The following is an 18,233-nucleotide window of genomic DNA, read 5'->3' as shown; positions in this document are numbered from 1 at the left end:
AATATGCATTTCTAAGAAACAGCCAGTGATGGTGATCGCAGACGTCTTTGAACCTAGAATTTGGTAAATCTGTGTTGTAGCCCCGGGTTTGCCAGCACATGTTTATGTGACCTCAGCACAACATCTGACTTCTCAGAGCCTCAGTTTCCTTATTTACAAACTGAAGTGTGAATAGACCAGGTCAGTGAACCTGAAATGTCCCTTCAACAGTTAGCACATTTTGCCTCTCAAGCACTGTGTGGGAGAGGGGAAGTTATGAATCTCTAGATTAGGTGAACTCTGTTAACTAGCTCAAACTAGCTGTATGGGTGCTGTTTTTTATTTGGAGGATCAGGCTGAAAGAAGAAAATTACCCAGGAAGTGGGTAAGCAGTGGCCTAGTGAGGGGCCAGTTGGGCCAAGGTCAGTGAGAAGAAAACCTTAGGGTACTGAGTAGGAGAGATTAAAGAATGGAGGCAGAATACTGAAGTCCAGCATAAAGAGTCCACCCCTTAGTTTTCTTTCCAGACTGATTTTTACCCCACCCGTCACCTCTGACTGGGAGTCCCCTTCTGGAGCTCTTTGCTGAGATGGGCATTGAGGCTATCTCCAGACTCTTCAGGAGGAATGTGGTACATGTTCTCTGTCTGAACTGGTTGGTGGAAGGAGAAATGTGCGTACATCTGCTGTCCCCACAGTCTGGCAGGATGGAGTGCATGGCCTTGTGAAAACTACTTTATTACAGCAACAAAATCACAGTGAAAAACAGGATAATTCCTAGGATTATTTAGTATAAGGCCAGAGAGAACTCCATACAGCAGTCATCCCTGGAGAGCTACTATATTACAAATTATAGTAATTGAAATGATTTCCTGATTTATTAATATGAAATCTTAAATTTTGCATATAAGTGTTGCTTTTAAGTTTTTGGAAATTGAAGATTATTTAAGCAGGTTCTGATAGATACTTTTGCCCTTGCATTCTTTCAAAGTATTCATTTTATAGATGGTAACTATATGAAAACAAATTGCCTGGACTCTGCAGGTTCGTTTATTTCATCAGATACTGAGTACTCTATGCCAAGTAGTGTTCTAGTTGCTAGGGATGCAACTGCTCTCATGGAGTGTGCTTTCAGGTGACGGAGATGAACACAAGAGTAATCTCTGTCAGGTGATACCAAGTGCTCTGAAGGATAAAGTAAGAGAGTAGAGAAATTGGGGGTGTTAATGTTAGAGGGAAAGCCTCCTGATAATGTAATATGAGCAGAACCCTGAATGGAGGGAAGAAGACCAGGCATATGGAAAATGTTAGTAAAATATTTTTATCAAAAAAAAATACATATATATTTTTATCAAAACAGTTGAAATAACATTCAGAGACTTGAGTGACTACAGTTCGCTCATTTTAAATAAATGAAATGTTTTATTTTGTATATTGACAAAGCTAAGGTTTGTTTCTGTTTCATAATTTCTCTGTCTGGTACTTTAAAAAGTGAATTTTAGTTAATACCTCAACATGGACTTTTATTCCAAACTCCTTGTCAGATAAATGGAAGAACAGTAGTAGCTTGTTGTTCTTATTCAGTCACTAAGTCATGTCTGACTCTGTGTGACCCCATGGGCTGCAGCATGCCAGTCCTCCTTGTCATCCACTGTCTCCCAGAGTTTGTTCAAACTCATGTCCATTGAGTTAGTGATGCTGTCTACCTGTATTGCTTACTAATTAATTATGGTGTTAAAACTATCTTAAAAGTTAATGTGAATAAAATCTTTCATTCTTTATATTTTAAAACTGCTACTGTTACTACTAAAAATGCCAACTTTAAAACTAATGAAAAACACATAATCTTTGAGTAAAGCTGCAAAAAAAAACAAAATGCCAATTGAAAACCTTATGGAATGGAACTGTCTGTTTTATTTCACTGTTTCTTTTTGTGTTCTCTTCTTACAGATTGAAACACAACTAGCAGAGTATCATAAATTGGCTAGAAAATTAAAACTTATCCCTAAGGGTGCTGAAAATTCCAAAGGTTATGACTTTGAAATTAAGTTTAATCCTGATGCTGGTGCCAACTGCCTTGTCAAATACAGAGCTCAAGTTTATGTACGTAATCGTGAGTACTTCAGAAGGTTTTTAAGTGATATGATTGATGTCTGCTCATAATATTTATAACTAACAGTTTAAACTTCAGCAGGTCCATAACTCAAGACTAGATGTAAAGATACAACACTGAAACTGGCCTTCTTTCTTCCTGGTGGTAGACACCTGCTCTCTGTTGTACCTTACTCTTCGAATTGTAAAGGCTCATCTTCTTCTCTTTCTCTAAAAGATTTGATTATATATAAAATAGATGCAAGGATTATTAAGACAAAAATGAGACCTGATGCTTGCTCTCAAGTTGCTACTCATCTCAGGGGAGAAAGACATAATAAATACTTTATACATGCTTTATTAGAAGTCTTCACAAGGTATACTAACAAAATCAGTTCTCAATTGAGAGAAGTCTCTACAGCAGTGGTGAACCTGGAATGAAATCTTCAAAGATGAGATATTTATGGGGTGATCTGTGGAAAGGTTTCAGGCACAAGGACACACAGGAAGGCATGAAGTATAACAGAGCATTAAGTACCACCAGCGGCCAATAATGAGAGTACTGTACATAATTTTCAAATATGGCCAAGGATGTAATTTGAGGAAGAAAAATTTTAAGTGCTCCCCCAAAATGTTAATTTTCAAAATAGTTTTTAATACAAGGATGTCAGTTAAAGTCTAAAACCATGCATTTTTTTCTCTTGAGAATCATTCATTCATTCTATGAATTATTTATTGAGTATCAGCTACATTCCATACCAACCAGATGCTGAGATAAAATACCCAGAAAGAGGAATTCCCTGGTGGCCCAGTGGTTAGGACTCAGCATTTTCACTGTCAGGTCCAGGTTAAATCTCAGGTTGGGGAACTAAAATCTCAAGCCGCACAGCGCAACCAAAAAACAACAACAGAAAAAACTTGTAAAGATACAGTCCCTACTTTCCATATTGTTGTTTATTGGCAGACAGATTTTGATTAAATAAATCTAAGCTCATTTTCAATAGAAAAAAATGCATCCAATGAACATTTAATCTTTTACTATTTTGTTTCTCAAGCAGCTGCTTGGTAGATAGGCAGATAGAGTTTCAGTTTAGTTCAGTTCAGTCGCTCAGTCGTGTCCGACTCTTTGCGACCCCACGAATCGCAGCACGCCAGGCCTCCCTGTCCATCACCAGCTGCTGGAGTTTACTCAAAGTCATGTCCATCAAGTCGGTGATGCCATCCAACCATCTCATCCTCTGTCGTCCCCTTCTTCTCCTGCCCCAATCCCTCCCAGCATCAGGGTCTTTTCCAGTGAGTCAGCTCTTCACATGAGGTGGCCAAAGTATTGGAGTTTCAGCTTCAACATCAGTCCGTCCAATGAACACCCAGGACTATAGAGTTTACTCACCTGTATTTTGAGTAGTTTGATGTGTTAGTGCAAGAAAACAATTTCTGGATCAAATTACTGTAGAAAAGATTACCCAATGCAAAACGAATGCATATGCTCAGAAAAGAAGAAGCAGCTTTTCTTTGCCCCCTGGAAATAGTTTTACATAATAATAGGACAATAAAAATATCATCAAAAAGATGCAGCCTCAACTGTCATAAGTAGTATTTGGAGAAAGATTCTTAAAGAGATTAAAGAGTCAACTGCATCCTTCAGAAAACAACAGCCAAAATTTAAAACTCAGCAAAGATTTCAAAAGACCTACTGAAAACATAGTAGGGTTTTGAAAACATGTACAGAGTTTTCTTTTGGAGCAATGAAATTGTTACAGAATGAAAATACCTTGTGAATGTACTAAATGCCATGGAGTTGTATACTTTAAAAGAGTTGTGGGTGAGAGAAAGCCTCCCTCCTGCCTCCCAGTTTTGGCACACCAACTTAAGCAATCACCAGCTGGAAAACTGGCCACTGAGAAATCCTGGGACATCTGACAAAGGCAGGTATAAGCTAAGCTTTCTTACCTTGTCGGCCTCCTAGACCTCAGACTGCAAAAGCCAGTGGAATGGAAAGTGGTGAGAGCCCCTTTTCTCTCCTCTTGTGTTAAGTCCTCCCACAGGAACTCAGGAAAGGCAGGGGGGGATATTGCCCTCTCTCTGACGGGGTCCAGATCTTCCTCGTTCTGCAGCCTCAGTCCTACTTTGCGCAGCTTCTACATCCAGTCCTTGTTGGTGGACAATCGTCTTGTTTCAGGTCTTCTGCTGTTACAACAGAGTTAGAATGAGGAGCAAAAAAATGAGGAAGAAATATAATTTTAAAGAATTGGAAAGGATTAAGGGGAAAAGGATGCATCTAGAGAACAGAGCATAAAAATAAAACCTGCATATTATTTCTTTTCAAGAAAGATAAACTACGTGTACTTAAAGAATGTTTAGTAATAGCAGTGAATTTCCAGAACAGAGAAGCCAATCTAGAATTTTGCAAGTATTCAAAACCAAAAGCATGTTACATTCCATAGTTATGGAAATTGCATTAAAATTAGTTTTATTTTTTTATTGATGGTGTATTAACTTAGATTTGAAAACACTATGGCTTCACTTCTTTTCTCCAAAAGATTCCTTGTGAGAGAACTTTTGGAGCTATGTCATATGTAACCGGCATTCCTATATGTTTTATAGGCACCACTCAAGGAACTCTTGAACCAAACTGAAGAAGAAATTAATAAAGCTCTAAATAAAAAGATGGGTTTAGAGGATACTTTAGAACAAGTAAGTAAAAGCAGTTGTTAAACATAATGTTTTGTGGTTTCCAATTGCTAAGGAATGGATTTTTAATAAAATAAGAAAAATGAGAGGTATACCCTTGACCTAGAAATACTTGAAGTAACTCTTTTTTTTATGAAGTAACTTTTTAAGTAACTTAAACATTCTAAGCTTCACATATCATTGATGATGAAATGATATGAAACTGAGTAAATCTCCCTTTTTTTCTAATGGCAAATCACCTCCTATAACTTGAGGTGATTTAGTAATATTCTTTTTTATAGTAAAAGGAAATTGAGATGGCTACCTTAAAAGTGAGTATATATCATTTGCAGTTAGAAGCTAACTAGCCATGAGAGATTAAGAGACTTCCGTTTACCAGGTTCTTCATTCAGGACCATGGAATTCAGGGAGATTCAACTTTAAGTGCTCATAAAATTCTGCTTCTGAAAGTAGTTTCAGAGAATTCCTGCCTCTGAGATACTTGAAACATACAATCACCAATATAGCTGAGAAAGAAGACTATTGTATTCAGTAACCTTTAGGGTAGGGTAAACATTGTTATAGTAGATTAAGAAAAGTTAAAAACTCCTCAAATACAAACAAAAGGTATTATTTACATGGTTAGTGCCTTGTCACTCTTTTAAACCCTGGACTGCATACCTCCAGGCTCCTCTGCCCAAGAGGAACAATTAAAAGAACCCCCTAGCTAATTGATCTCTTTGAGAACTATGTGTTCTGGCTAACAGATTTTAAGATATAAAAGAAATCCTATCTTTTCTGAGAATAGAAGCTTGTTAATTTTTTCTCATCTGAAAATAAAATCTATGCATTTCACAAATAACTTTGAAAGTAACCCACACTTTTTTTATGTTAACAAATTTTCATCAATACTTACTTTGTATTAGAAAGAATTTTTCACACCTCCCATACATAGAAAAAGTTGTTAAGAGTTTCTTGATATTATTGTTATTATAATTTGGGGTTTCTACAAATGTATGGGTTTTGTGACATCACAGTGGGGGGAAAAGATAAGAATTAGGACTGCTTTAACGGGTGATTCCCAGTGGTAATGGTTATTTGAGGTGAAGTGTTAGCCAACTTCAGTTCAGTTTCTTTCTGGTTGGAGTGGGCAGTAAACCTGAAGACTCAAAAAAGTATGAATTTCAAGCAGTAGGAATCTCTTGACTGAAATCTGTTTCAGACTGACTTGAAACTTTTTAAAGTCTATAGGCAGGAAAATTTGGACAGGGTAGGGAGGCAATTATGAAATGCCTACTATAGTTGAGGCTCCATGTTAGTGTCCCAAAGATCAATATCACCAAAGTTTGTATGAAATATAAAGTCCCATTCGGAGAAGACTAACATATGCTATTATGCTAATCAGATTTGCTTTTTTTTTTTTTTCCCTGCAAAACTCCTTTGGTCCTAGAATAAAGTGACTGAGAGAGAAGGCAAGTGAAATTAAGAGGTTAAGCTGTAGTCCTCAAGTAGGAAATTACGGAAATGAAGGGAGGAAACTAAGAAAGGGGACAGCTGAGGAAATGTTCAGGAGGCAGGACCCAAGCATTTTGTGGCTGAATGAATGCTAGGAGAGAAAGAAGGAGCAACAGTGACTTCCAGTTTTCTGGGGTGGGCAGCGTAAATTAGGAGGAAAACGAGGCTGGGAGTGGCCAGGCAGTGCAGGAGATGTTGAGCTTGCTGTCCATGAGAGACAACCAAAAGGAAGCTGAAGCAATAGATTGAAAACATAAAAAAGATACTGGATCTGAAGCCAGGGGTGTGGGTGACATTTCTTAAAATGTGTAGAAGAAAGTGACAAAAGATTGGCAAAGGAAGGAAGTAGACAGAATAGATGGAGAATAATCAGAAGAGGGAGGATATACTGTAAAAGCCAAGTAAAGAAGAAAGAGTCACCCTAACTAAGCTTACTGTGGTAAAGAGTTCACAGTATATGAAAAGTAAGTGAAAAGGGGCTTCCATGGTGGCTCAGACAGTAAAGAATCTTCCTGCAACGCAGCAGACCCAGGTTCAAGCCCTGGGTCAGGAAGATCCCCTGGAGAAGGAAACCCACTCCAGTATTCTTGCCTGGAGAATTCCATGGACCAAAGAGTTCACAATATATACATAAATCATCTTGCTGTACATCTTAAACCGATGCAATTTTTTTTTAATTGAAGGATAATTGCTTTATAATATTGCCTTGGTTTCTACCAAACATCAACGTGAAACAGCCATAGGTCTACCCATGTAAACCAATGCAACATTGTATGTCAATTATATCTCAATAAAACTAGGATAAAAAGGGAGTGATCAGAGATGTCATGCTCCAGAAACTAAAAACTGAAACTGTTTTTAACTTTTATAGCCTATTAACAATGTGATAGTTTCAGGTGAACAGTGAAGGGACTCAGCCATACAGCCATAGTATACATGTATCCATTCTCCCCAAAACCCCCCTCCCATCCAGGCTGCCACAGAACATTAAGCTGAGTTCCCTGTGCGATACAGTAGGTCTTTGTTGGTTATCTATTTTAAGTATAACGATGTGTACATGCCCATCCCAAACTCCCTAACTATCCCTTCCCTCCATCCTTCCCCTCAGCAATCTTAAGTTCATTTCATTTCTAAGTTTGTGAGTCTGTTTCTGTTTTGTAAGTTCATTTGTATCATTTCCTTTTAGATTCCATACTTAAGAGATGTCATATATTTCTCCTTCTGTCTGACTTCAGTCAGTATGACAATCTCTAGGTCCATCCTTGTTGCTGCAGACGGCATTATTTCAGGCTTTTTAATGGCTGAGTAATATCCATGGTGTGTGCGTGTATGTTATATCTACATACACAGTACATTTTCTTTATCCATGCCTGTGTCTGTGAACGTTTAGTTTGCGTCCATTTCTTGGCTATTGTTAACGGTGCTGCAGTGAGCATTAGGGTGCTAAAACTATGTTTTGATTGGACAAGTAGTTTAACCAGGCTAAGATGGCGTAAGATAAAAGAGCAGTTTGAAATAGTAAAGGTTAAACAGTAGCAAAACTAATCAATCTGATAAGTGCTTTAAAATAATTCCCAAAACCATTCAAGAAAAAATGAGAAATGGATGCACTATAAATATGGAGGAATTTACTTAAATTATGAAGTAATACAAAACTCTGTCTTTAAGAAATTTTGCTTATAAGACTGGTTTAACCCTCATACCACAGCCTAACAAAGATACCACAAAAGAAGAAAAACCAATCACACTTACGGATATAAGTATAAAGCTTAAATATTAGCAATTAGAATTTGTTTAGCAAGTAGTTTTTTTAAGAGTCTGCTATATATGCCTGTACTACAGTCAGTGTTGGTGATATAATATCTGTCTTTGTGAATTCTTATTTGTTTGGAAAGGTGGGCGTGAAAACAATTTTAACAAATTCATAACATGTTTAGAGTATAAATACAGCGTGTTGTGGATTCTCAATACACCTACCTAAGATAAGCATAAGTTCTTTCTGAAGGAGGTAGTAGATGAGATGAGTTGTGAATAACAAGAGGAGTTGGCCAGTGGATACACAAAAGGATACAAACACAGACACACATACCTGCCTCTGAAGGCCCAGACACCGAAGACCATGATGTGTTAAAGAATTACCTTGAGTATAAGTAGGATAGGGAAGAAATTCGGAAAAACAAAAACCTAATTCTGAAGAGACTTACTTGTTATTACTTACTGGTAGAATTTTTATTCTGTAGGCAGCAGGTACCACTGAAGGTTTTTTAAGGAAGGGAATAAAACCTGTGTATCTTAGGAAGCTTACAGTGTTGACATTCTGAAGAATACTTTAGGAGGTACATGCGACTGGAGACATACAATTAAGAGACCGAACAGTATCCTGAGCCATAAATGGTAAGGAGGCAAACCAACACTATTGCAGTGAGGATGGAGAACAGAGATTTACAGATTAAAACAAAGCAGGGAATTCCCTGGTGATCCAGTGGTTAGGACTCTAAGCTCTCACTGCTGAGGGCCTAGGTTCAATCTCTGGTCGGGAAGCTAAAAATCCTGCAAGTTATGCAGCACTACCAAAAAAAAACAGATTTGAGCAACATTATTTAGTCATCTACTTGGATGTGAAGGTTAAGGAAGAGAGTGAGATTAAGAATGTCCAGGAGTCCAACTTTGCTATACAGTATCAAAGAAAAGTTATTCGTGACACTTGTTAGCAGTGGTAAGTTAGACTGTATACAAGAGGGGCTATTACAGTGGAGTTTTGTAGTAGGTGAGAAAGACGGGGCTCATCCCAAATGCAGCAAAGAAAAGTGAGAATTTATAGCCAAGGGGCAGGGTGGGGATCAGCAGCTGGAAATATCAGAGTAGGGGTATTCTGTCTAAGCACCATCCTAATAGGTTTCTTTCTGAAGGCCGGCCAAGGTGACTAGTCATCACCAGAAGCAGGGGATAAGGAATGATCAGATATTCAGGATGGGAGATTCTGGTTTAAGTGACTTGGCAGGATTCTTGCTTAAAATTGGATAACACAGTGACAAACATGAAAGCCCAAAAATCAATCTAACTGAGAAGAGTTCAGAAGATCCTGAGTAGTTTGGTCAAAAAGAGATTGTCAGTGACAATATTCTATAACCTTGATGAAAAATACGTAGAAGGTTGTAAAACAGAATTTCAGGCTGGGACATGCTGTTGCAGGTCTCTGGGACATCAAAGTGGAGAATGTCCAGTAGGCAATTGGAGTTTGCAAATAATACAGATACAGGTAGGTATTTTTAGCTTGCATGTAATTAACAGCCAGGAGATTCCCCAGGTATGAGAACAAGCGAGAGCTCTCCCAAGTGAGCAAATGAGGATACAGCCGAAGAGAGACTACTAGGAGAACATCCAAAGTACAAGCAAAGAAAGAAATCTATTGAGTTAGAAGGACACACCCCCCCGCCCAAGCCTTAAAGAGGAAACCAGGAGTTTGCATGATCTTAGAGACCAAGGAAGAAAGTTTCAATAGGCAGTGGTCAGTAACAACAGATCTTACTCAGATTAAGTCTGAAAAGTGCACATTGGCTTTAATCATAAAGATGTTCCTCCTGACATTTACAAAAGCAACATGAACCAGAGGAGTCAGAAAGCATGTTACTGTGGAGTGTAAATGGTGAAACAGGAAGATACTATAATCCGAATAGGTTATTCTTCATGGGCTGCTACAAATCTATTGCAGATGTTTGAATCCAAGGAAAGGCGGTGAAACTGTGGCTGAAAAGTGGTGTGTGGGAAAGATTTTTGGTTTTGGTGTGTGGTGTTTTGTTTTTTTTTATAGGAGAGGGTTGTTTGGTTTTGAAGATGAGGGGGAGAGTTCAACGGGAAAAGGGTGAAGTTTAAAAAAGCAGAAACAAAAGACCTTGGATTTGAATGTGGTCCATGAAGAAATACAAAAGCACGAGATCAGAAAAGAGCTGAAGAGGTTACTTCTCTTCATGAAGAAAATGTGCCTTGCATCCTTAAACTAACTGGAAGGAAGAAGGAATGGTCTCATGTTGGTTGGTTGGTTGGTTGGTTGGAGGCAAGAAGTGATGGAATTCCAGTCTGGTGGCTTCTATCAATTATAAAAGAAAAAAGTCATCTGATCAATTGATGATTTCTTTGTTTATAAGTGACTTAAGAGCTAAGAAAGAAGGGAGGGAGGGAGGAAGTCAAATATTAATAGCTCTTAGGAGTTGCAGAATTATTGGTGACTTATTTTTAATTCCTCTCCTGTTTACTGCAATGGAATGTGTACTCATATTCAAAAGAGGGGAGAGGAAATGTCTAATTAATTGGTAAAACTGACATGGCAAGAAGCGCTACTCAGTTAAAAGTAAACACATTTGACCAACCATGAGGGCCCGTAGAAATTCTGGTTATTGGTTATTGGAGTGTCGATTTTGGTCTTATTGCAAGTGAATTAATGACAGTTTGCTTCAGAAGTAGCATCTTTAGATTGTAAGCAAAAGTTTATAGCTTCAGAAACTGGTCTTTAAAATGTGAAAGGAAAGTCATGTAGAAAAAGTCCTTGGAGTTAGTTTTGATTTCTGGGCATATGCTAGTTGAATGATCCTGAGTAAACTGCATTCTTTCTAACCCACTCTTCTCTCTCTCGTGAATAGGAAAGAAATGTCCCTTTCAAGGGACTTTGGATGACTGAATGAGAAGTACTGTGTGCAAGAAAAAAAAAAAGACAGTACTATACTGCAAGTTTCTTAAATAAGTTTAGTCATTTTACCATCCTACCTTTTACCAAATAGCAATAGCTTTACTAAATTTTTCCCAAATCATATGTTTTGTTTTAAATTTATGTATGTGTAGAATAATCCTTTTAAAGAAAGAAGTCAACTACTTTCTGTTTCCTGTTGCAAATACTATTCTCTTGATCTAGCTGAAAACATTCTGTATTAATTACTGGTATCAACTGGTATCAGCACTTGTAACAGGAAATGAAAGAAACACCTTTTTTTTTTTTTTTTAAGAAACACTTTTTTTCTTCCCTGTTTTGGTTTCAGCAGATCTTAAAGCTCAAACTTCAACAAGATTAAATGTTAACTTGATTATTCTTTGGAAGAATGCATTGACTAGAACCAGTTAGTAAATATTATCAAATAAAATCAGCATGAGTAATTCTCTTTAACATCCCAGAAAGTGAACACACAAATGAAAGCCACATAACTAAAGTAGATAAAATCTAAATAAAGTTAAGACTTTAAAACAGCAGGGGGAGGAGTGGGTGGGGCTAACTGAGAGAGTTTCATTGACATAAATACACTCCCATGTGTAAAATAGATAGTAGGAAGCTGCTCTATAGCACAGGGAACTCAGCTCGGTGCTCTGTGAGGACCTAATGGGCTGGGATGGCGGGAGAGGGAAGTGATATACATATAGCTGATTCATATTGTACAGCAGACACTAACAACATTGTAAAGCAAATTCTGTTCACCTATCCATTAAATGAAAAAAAAAAAACTTACAGAGCAAAACAATTTATATTTAAGGACTCTCACAGCTACAGAAAAATAGAAAATCAGATATTGGTATCTTTATTTTACTGAGAATTAAGCCAAAATTTTTTTTAAGCCAAATTTTTTTATTCCTAACTAATGCCCTGCCATACCATTCTGCATTTAAATATTACGTATTTAAGAAATGTCTTCTTGAAATTAACTTTTCTTGGAAAAATAATAAATTTGTATGACATGAAAGGTAAGTCCACAAGAATTAGAAGGAAAAAAAATGGTTCAGTTAGTTGATTGATAATACAAAAGTTTTATAACTTATTAGAAAATTTTTGATGTATAGTTATGATTTCTCAACCAAAGTTTTATTCCTCAAGTTAAGTACGATGATCACAGAAAGCAGGAGAAGTGTACGAACTCTGAAAGAAGAAGTTCAAAAGCTGGATGATCTTTACCAACAAAAAGTCAAGGTGAGAGTTTTGCCCATTTGTTTAGGTTCTCCAAAACCACGTTGTCCTATATCTTGTCTACAGTAATCTTCTTGTCCAGAGTTTATTGTAAGGAGTTTTTTTTTTTTTTCTAAAGAACTTTTTTCTGGAATTCCACTATTTTACCATAGACCATGTTTAATATTCCACTACTATTTTATACTTACATTTGTGATTCAGTATATTTCCAATATACAGGCTTGAAATTACTGCTAAATGAATGCAGTATAGGCCTGTTCGAAAGGTCACATTTATGTTTATAGTATAAAATTTCCGAAAGACCATTTAAAGTCTTAGCACATGTAAAGCAATAAACAATCCTGTGAATACAAATGATGATGATGCCACCTGATTTTTTTAAATGCTTGACACAGAATTTTTTTTCATCCCCCTGGAGCATACAGAATGTGAATATTGAGAAACCATAACTGTGACTTTACCCTGCTAGGAAGCTGAGGAGGAGGACAGGAAGTGCGCGGATGAGCTGGAGTCCCTGGAGAAACACAAGCAGCTGCTGGAGGGCGCGGTTAACGAGGGCCTCAGCGAGGCTGTGAGCGAGTTAGACGCTGTGCAGCGGGAGTAAGTCCGCGCCCAGAGCTGCGATGCTTGCTTTCTGTTCAGTTATGTAGCATTTTTATAAAACTGGACCTGGTTTACTTGCTTGGCTTTACAGTTTAGAGCTGGTTTGGGGAGAAGGAGCGTGAGTAGAACTGAATGACGCAGAGCAGCTTAAGATACTTCCCCTGGATGATACGTTCCTCTCCCATCACAGCTGCTGTCCCCATTACCTTTCCAGTCAGGAGAGAACTGAATGCTTTCAGTCCATAGGCTCTATTTAATTTATATTCAAATACACTCAAAAAACTTAAAAAAAATCTTTCTTCGAGTCTGGAACTATAATCCTTAAAATCACATGTCCCTGTTTCCTTACTTGTAGCCCAGGGATAGGAAATTCAGGTGAAGGTGTTTGGGGCATATAGTTTTTGTTTATAATTTGAATCCAAATGCCTAAAAGTAGGACTCCTATTCCCTCCTTCATCTGTATTTAGTGTCTTGTCCCTGAAAGTATTTACATTTATAATCCTTTTGGAGACTCGGGTAAACAGTATGCTTCCAAGTTTTATCTGTTAGAAGTGTGAAGGTTTGGTACTGTTCGGTGCTGTTGTTTGCATGGGATCCTTGGAAATGTTTTTATTTCTGTTTGATTGCAAACTGGACCTCTGTGAATTAGACACAGAGCAAGCAGAACATAGACAACCACAGCCTGGTTTTATTGAAATACGAAAAGAAGTGAGCTAGCAAGAGCTGATATATTAGGTTTTCTCCTACACAATTCAAACAAGAGTTTCTGTCCTACAGATACCAACTAGTCGTGCAGACCACAACTGAAGAGAGACGGAAAGTGGGAAATAACTTGCAGCGTCTTTTAGAGATGGTTGCTATACATGTCGGGTCTGTGGAGGTAAGTGTATGGAGGTCTTTCCTACAATCTAAGCTTTTTCAAACTCTGATGTATTTCTGTTTTGCTTCTACAGAAATTAAATGATAATTTTTATTTCTCTGGAAAATATGATCTAGTACAAATTCATCAGAAGAGTCTTACATAGCAGTGTGAATCTGTAGTAATCTGTTTTACATAGGTTTTTAACTAATGAATGACATACCCATTTATTGGTATATGATTCATCAATAAGATAAAAGAAGTACTGATGCATGCTGCAACATGAATGAATGTCGAAAACGTGATACTCAGTGAAAGATGCAAAAGTGCACATATTTATGACTCCTTAATATAAAATGTCCAGAAAAGGCAGATTCACAGAGGCAGAAAGTAGGTTTATGTTGCCAGGGGCTGGGGTGGGAATAAGGGCAGATGGGCACAAAGATTGTGGTGAAGGTTGTGCAGCTTTGTCACTTGATTAAGTTACTCTTCTTGTTCCTTAAGACATGTTTGTTTTCATTGAGTTATAATATAAATACAAAAAATAGCATAGCCCTTAATAAAAAATAAGTAATCTGTCTTATTTGCGTAAGCAATATACAATGATATTTTATTACATCCAACAGTGTATAATGATATGGCAGGCCATATTCTACACACCAAAAATATATTAGTACATACAAGATTTATTTAAGATGAAAGAGCATGTTTTAATGACAAATATTTTTCCTGTTGCAAAGCAAGAGTTAACTGAGTCAATCTGAAGATCAAATTGACTTTATTCAGTGATTCATGTTTTGGGCAGCATCCCATGTGGCGAATAAAAAGGAGCTCCAGAAAAGACAAGGTTTTAAAAGTCAGAGGAGGTGGGACAAAGAAGTCATAAATTAAATAGGGTTATTCAGGCAAGGTGACAAGGTCACCTCCCTTTGTGGGACAGAGGTTCTATTAGGCAGATGACCTCACTGGTACCAACCAGGAAGTTCCAGAAGGACCAGTTATGATGACATTGCTGGGGAAGGTTGAAACTGCAGTTAGACTGAGTATTAAGTTCCACCTTAGTGATGTAGGTGTAGCTAAAGTGATTCCATTTTGAGCCTGATGTTTCTTTTTAACATTCCTTCCTGTTAATTTCATGTATGTAAACACAGAATAAAGTATTTTGGAAACACGTAATTTACCTTATCTCCACCTTTCAAGTAGCTTGAAGGTTTAACAATAAAACCATCTCTGCGACCTGCTGTGCAGAGCCCACAAGCTAAAATAAATTGCTAAATCTGAAGGTCCTTAGAAATTCACTAGGAGATAAAGTTGGGGGGAGCTCATAATATCACATTAAAAGGGTTCATTTGTTAGACAACAGAGCATGTGATCTTCCCTCCCCTCATCTCTCCTGCATGGCACTGAACTTCTGCTCACTTGCTGGCCAGTGCTCTTCTCTGCTTAGTGGTAAAAACTAAGAAAAGCACCCTGAAATACTGCATCAGAAAACCTGGGTTCTACCCACAGCTTCCTAGTTCCACCACTCAGTGTCTCCATAACCTTTCATGGTTCCTTGTTCAAGAGTTATTTTTCATCTGGACCACAGACCAGAAAATGATTTGAGTGGTTACATTTTTGGAGGTCAGAAGTCTAAAATGATCCCTTGGGGCTGCACTCCTTCTAGAAGTCACAAGTTGTCCTTGGGTTGTGGTCTCTTCCTTCATCTTCAAAGCTAGTAACCCGGCATCATCTGTCCTCTCTAACCTATCTTTGTCCTTATGCCTTCCTTCTCTGACTCCCACACAGCTGATTCCTTCTCGCAAAGACCCTTATAATTACGCTGGCCCCACCAGGATCATGCAAAATAATCTCCTTTTCTCAGAATCCTTAACTTGTTCACGTCTTCAAAGTTCCTTTGACCACGTTACATAGCATTCATAGGTTCTGGTGATCAGGACATGGACAGCTTTTAGGAGTCTCTTCAGCCTACCACACCTGGGAACAAACAAAAATTCATTAACAGTAAAATGGATAAGTAAATGTTGATATATTCATTCAATAGAATGTTGTATAGAAGTACATGTATAAGCTATAGCTATACAAAAGGAGCACAGGAGGGGCTGACCAGGTAGATGTAAGAGTGTTCTGTTTATTCTTATTCTTACAAATGTTGCACTCTTATTTTTAGATTTCACAATTAAACGCTTTAAAAGAAATTGATGTTTTTACATTAACAATTGCTAATTGTTTCCATTAGAAACACCTTGAGGAGCAGATTGCTAAAAATGATAGAGAGTGTAAAGAATATGCATCTGAAGATCTCTTGGAAAACATCAGAGAAATTGGAGACAAGTACAAGAAGAAAGCTGCTCTAATTCAGGCTCTTGATGAATGAAGATGAAGTGTTGATTAAGCAAGAACTTTATTAACAGTGTAAAATTTGAAACGTCCTTTGTAGGTCTGAAAAATCTTTAGCATATCCTATATCCCTCCTTACAATGAAGTCTCATGACCACATCTTCCCAAGCCCGTGAAATATTTTTATATCTTTTCTAAATCTAGTTCATTAACATATGTAGAACCTGAAATTATGGTAACTTGTTGGATTGTTATATTTAGATATGAAAGACCAGTTGTATTATGTACCTGGAGTTAATAAATTGCCTCAATACAGTGTGTTTTTCCCCTGATTTCTCTGCCTAACTTGACATGGTTAGAAAAATAAGTATTTCAAGTATAAGAATTTTAAAGTATAACTAAACAGGAATCAGCAAACTAATTAGGGCAAATCTAATCACACCCATTCATTGACAAGTCATCTGTGACTGCTTTCCCCCTACAAAAGTTTAGGGATTTCCCTGGTGGTCCAGTAGTTGGGACTCTGTGCTTCCAATGCAGGGGGCACAGGTTCAATCCCTGGTCAGGGAACTAGGCTCCTATATGCCACACAGTAGCCAAAAAGAAAAAAGAGCAGAATTTATTGTGTGTGACAGATCAGATGGCCTGAAAAGCCAAAAATGTGTACTATCCACCCCTTTACAGAAAGTTTGCCAGCCCCTGGGGTAAACTACACAGGTTGGCACTGACCGACTGACTGAAAACCTTTCCTAATCACTCTGGACACATGCTCACACCCACTGTATCCAGAGCCGAGAAACTAAATATCTGGATCCATGCTATCTTTACTCTGAATTTTTCAAAGCTGAAGGATGTGGAATGTGAGAATCAGTGGAAATAATCTCATTCAACCCCTCATTTTAGAGATGAAAATTTATTCCTACAGAAGTTCTGATTTACCTCAGGCCATGCCTCTTAGTGGCAGAAGCCCCCCTCAGCTTCTTAAACCTGCACTCAATCCTGACCACAGGAGCCCTGAAATATGAATGTTGTGGACGGGGAGGGAGTCACGTTAGAAAAAGAAGTTTCTTTGAAAGGTCTAAATTGTTGGGGCTCTCCTTGAACTTGCATCCACCTCCAGTTGAACATTCTATTCTTTTTATTCCAACTCTAATGCACATCAGAGTGAAAAGCATGATAAAATGAAACATAAGCAGTATACAGCATGAGGCTCAGAAGGTAAAGAATCCCCCTACAATGCAGGAGACACAAGTTCAATTCCTCAGTCGGGTCGGGAGGAGGAGGAAATGGCAACTCATTCCAGTATCATTGACTGGGAAATCCCATGAACGGAGGAGCCTGGTGCACCACAGTCCCTGGGGTTGTAAAGAGTTGGACACCACTTAGCAACTAAACACACACATATACAGAGTGGAATGTCTTTTAGGAAGGGCAGGGAGGGGGCATTCAGCCTGGAGTGTCCAATCAAAGACAAGTCATTACTGGGAGATAATTAATAGGTATGGCAAGATTAATGGTTACCAATGTATTCAAGAATCTTGACTCTGACATCTAATAAAACTATTCAATGATGGAAATGTTCTGTCTTCACTAACCAGTATGGTACCAGCCATATGAATCTGTGTGCTTGGATGGTATATATATATATATATATATATATATATATATATATATGACAAAATACATACTCAGGGCTGTGCCACTCAGAACATAGTATGGAAACAGCACCCACATCACTGGGGAGCTCGTTAAAAATAGGTTTGGCCCCACCCCAAACCTATTAAATCAGAATCTGCACTTTTTGCAGTGTATTGACACAGACTTACGTATTTAAACTTTTCTTAAGTTCTGGCATATATATATATCCTCCTGTAGAATCATCCTCACAAGCTGTTGAATATATCTCTGCTAAAATTTCCTCCTGGCCCTTTTCAGTCTCTCCTCTTGCCCCCACCTGACACCTGCCTGACATGCATCCTCAGGCAAGCACTGATCTGCTTTCTGTTACTTTAGTTTACATTTTCTATAAATAGAACCATATGGTATGTACATTTGTGTTTCTTTTATAAAGCTGTGAGGTCCATGTTACAATAGTTCATACCTTTTCATTGATGAGTAGTGTTCCATTGTATGTATATATTGAGTTTGTTTATTTACCTGTTGATGGACATTTGGATTGTTTATAGTTTGGGGCTATTTTGTAAATAAACTCATTATGAGCTTTCATGTACAG

The 18,233-nt window shown here is 37.8% G+C and overlaps 1 protein-coding gene across 1 annotated transcript in view; it reads left to right on the top strand.

Moving 5' to 3' along the window:
• The window catches only part of NDC80 (NDC80 kinetochore complex component), a 35,039-nt gene extending 18,723 nt beyond the window's left edge, over window positions 1–16,316 (top strand). The window contains exons 12-17 of the mRNA XM_020886354.2: window positions 1,929–2,081; window positions 4,674–4,763; window positions 12,109–12,201; window positions 12,668–12,798; window positions 13,579–13,681; window positions 15,900–16,316. Of these exons, the coding sequence (XP_020742013.1) occupies window positions 1,929–2,081; window positions 4,674–4,763; window positions 12,109–12,201; window positions 12,668–12,798; window positions 13,579–13,681; window positions 15,900–16,037 (708 nt within the window). The 3' untranslated portion in view covers window positions 16,038–16,316. The remainder of the gene's footprint in view (window positions 1–1,928; window positions 2,082–4,673; window positions 4,764–12,108; window positions 12,202–12,667; window positions 12,799–13,578; window positions 13,682–15,899) is intronic.
• The last annotated feature ends 1,917 nt before the right edge of the window (window positions 16,317–18,233 follow it).

This window comes from Odocoileus virginianus, chromosome 22 (genome assembly GCF_023699985.2).
Source record: "Odocoileus virginianus isolate 20LAN1187 ecotype Illinois chromosome 22, Ovbor_1.2, whole genome shotgun sequence".
Classification (NCBI taxonomy): domain Eukaryota; kingdom Metazoa; phylum Chordata; class Mammalia; order Artiodactyla; family Cervidae; genus Odocoileus; species Odocoileus virginianus.
This window is presented reverse-complemented; position numbering and strand designations above follow the sequence as displayed.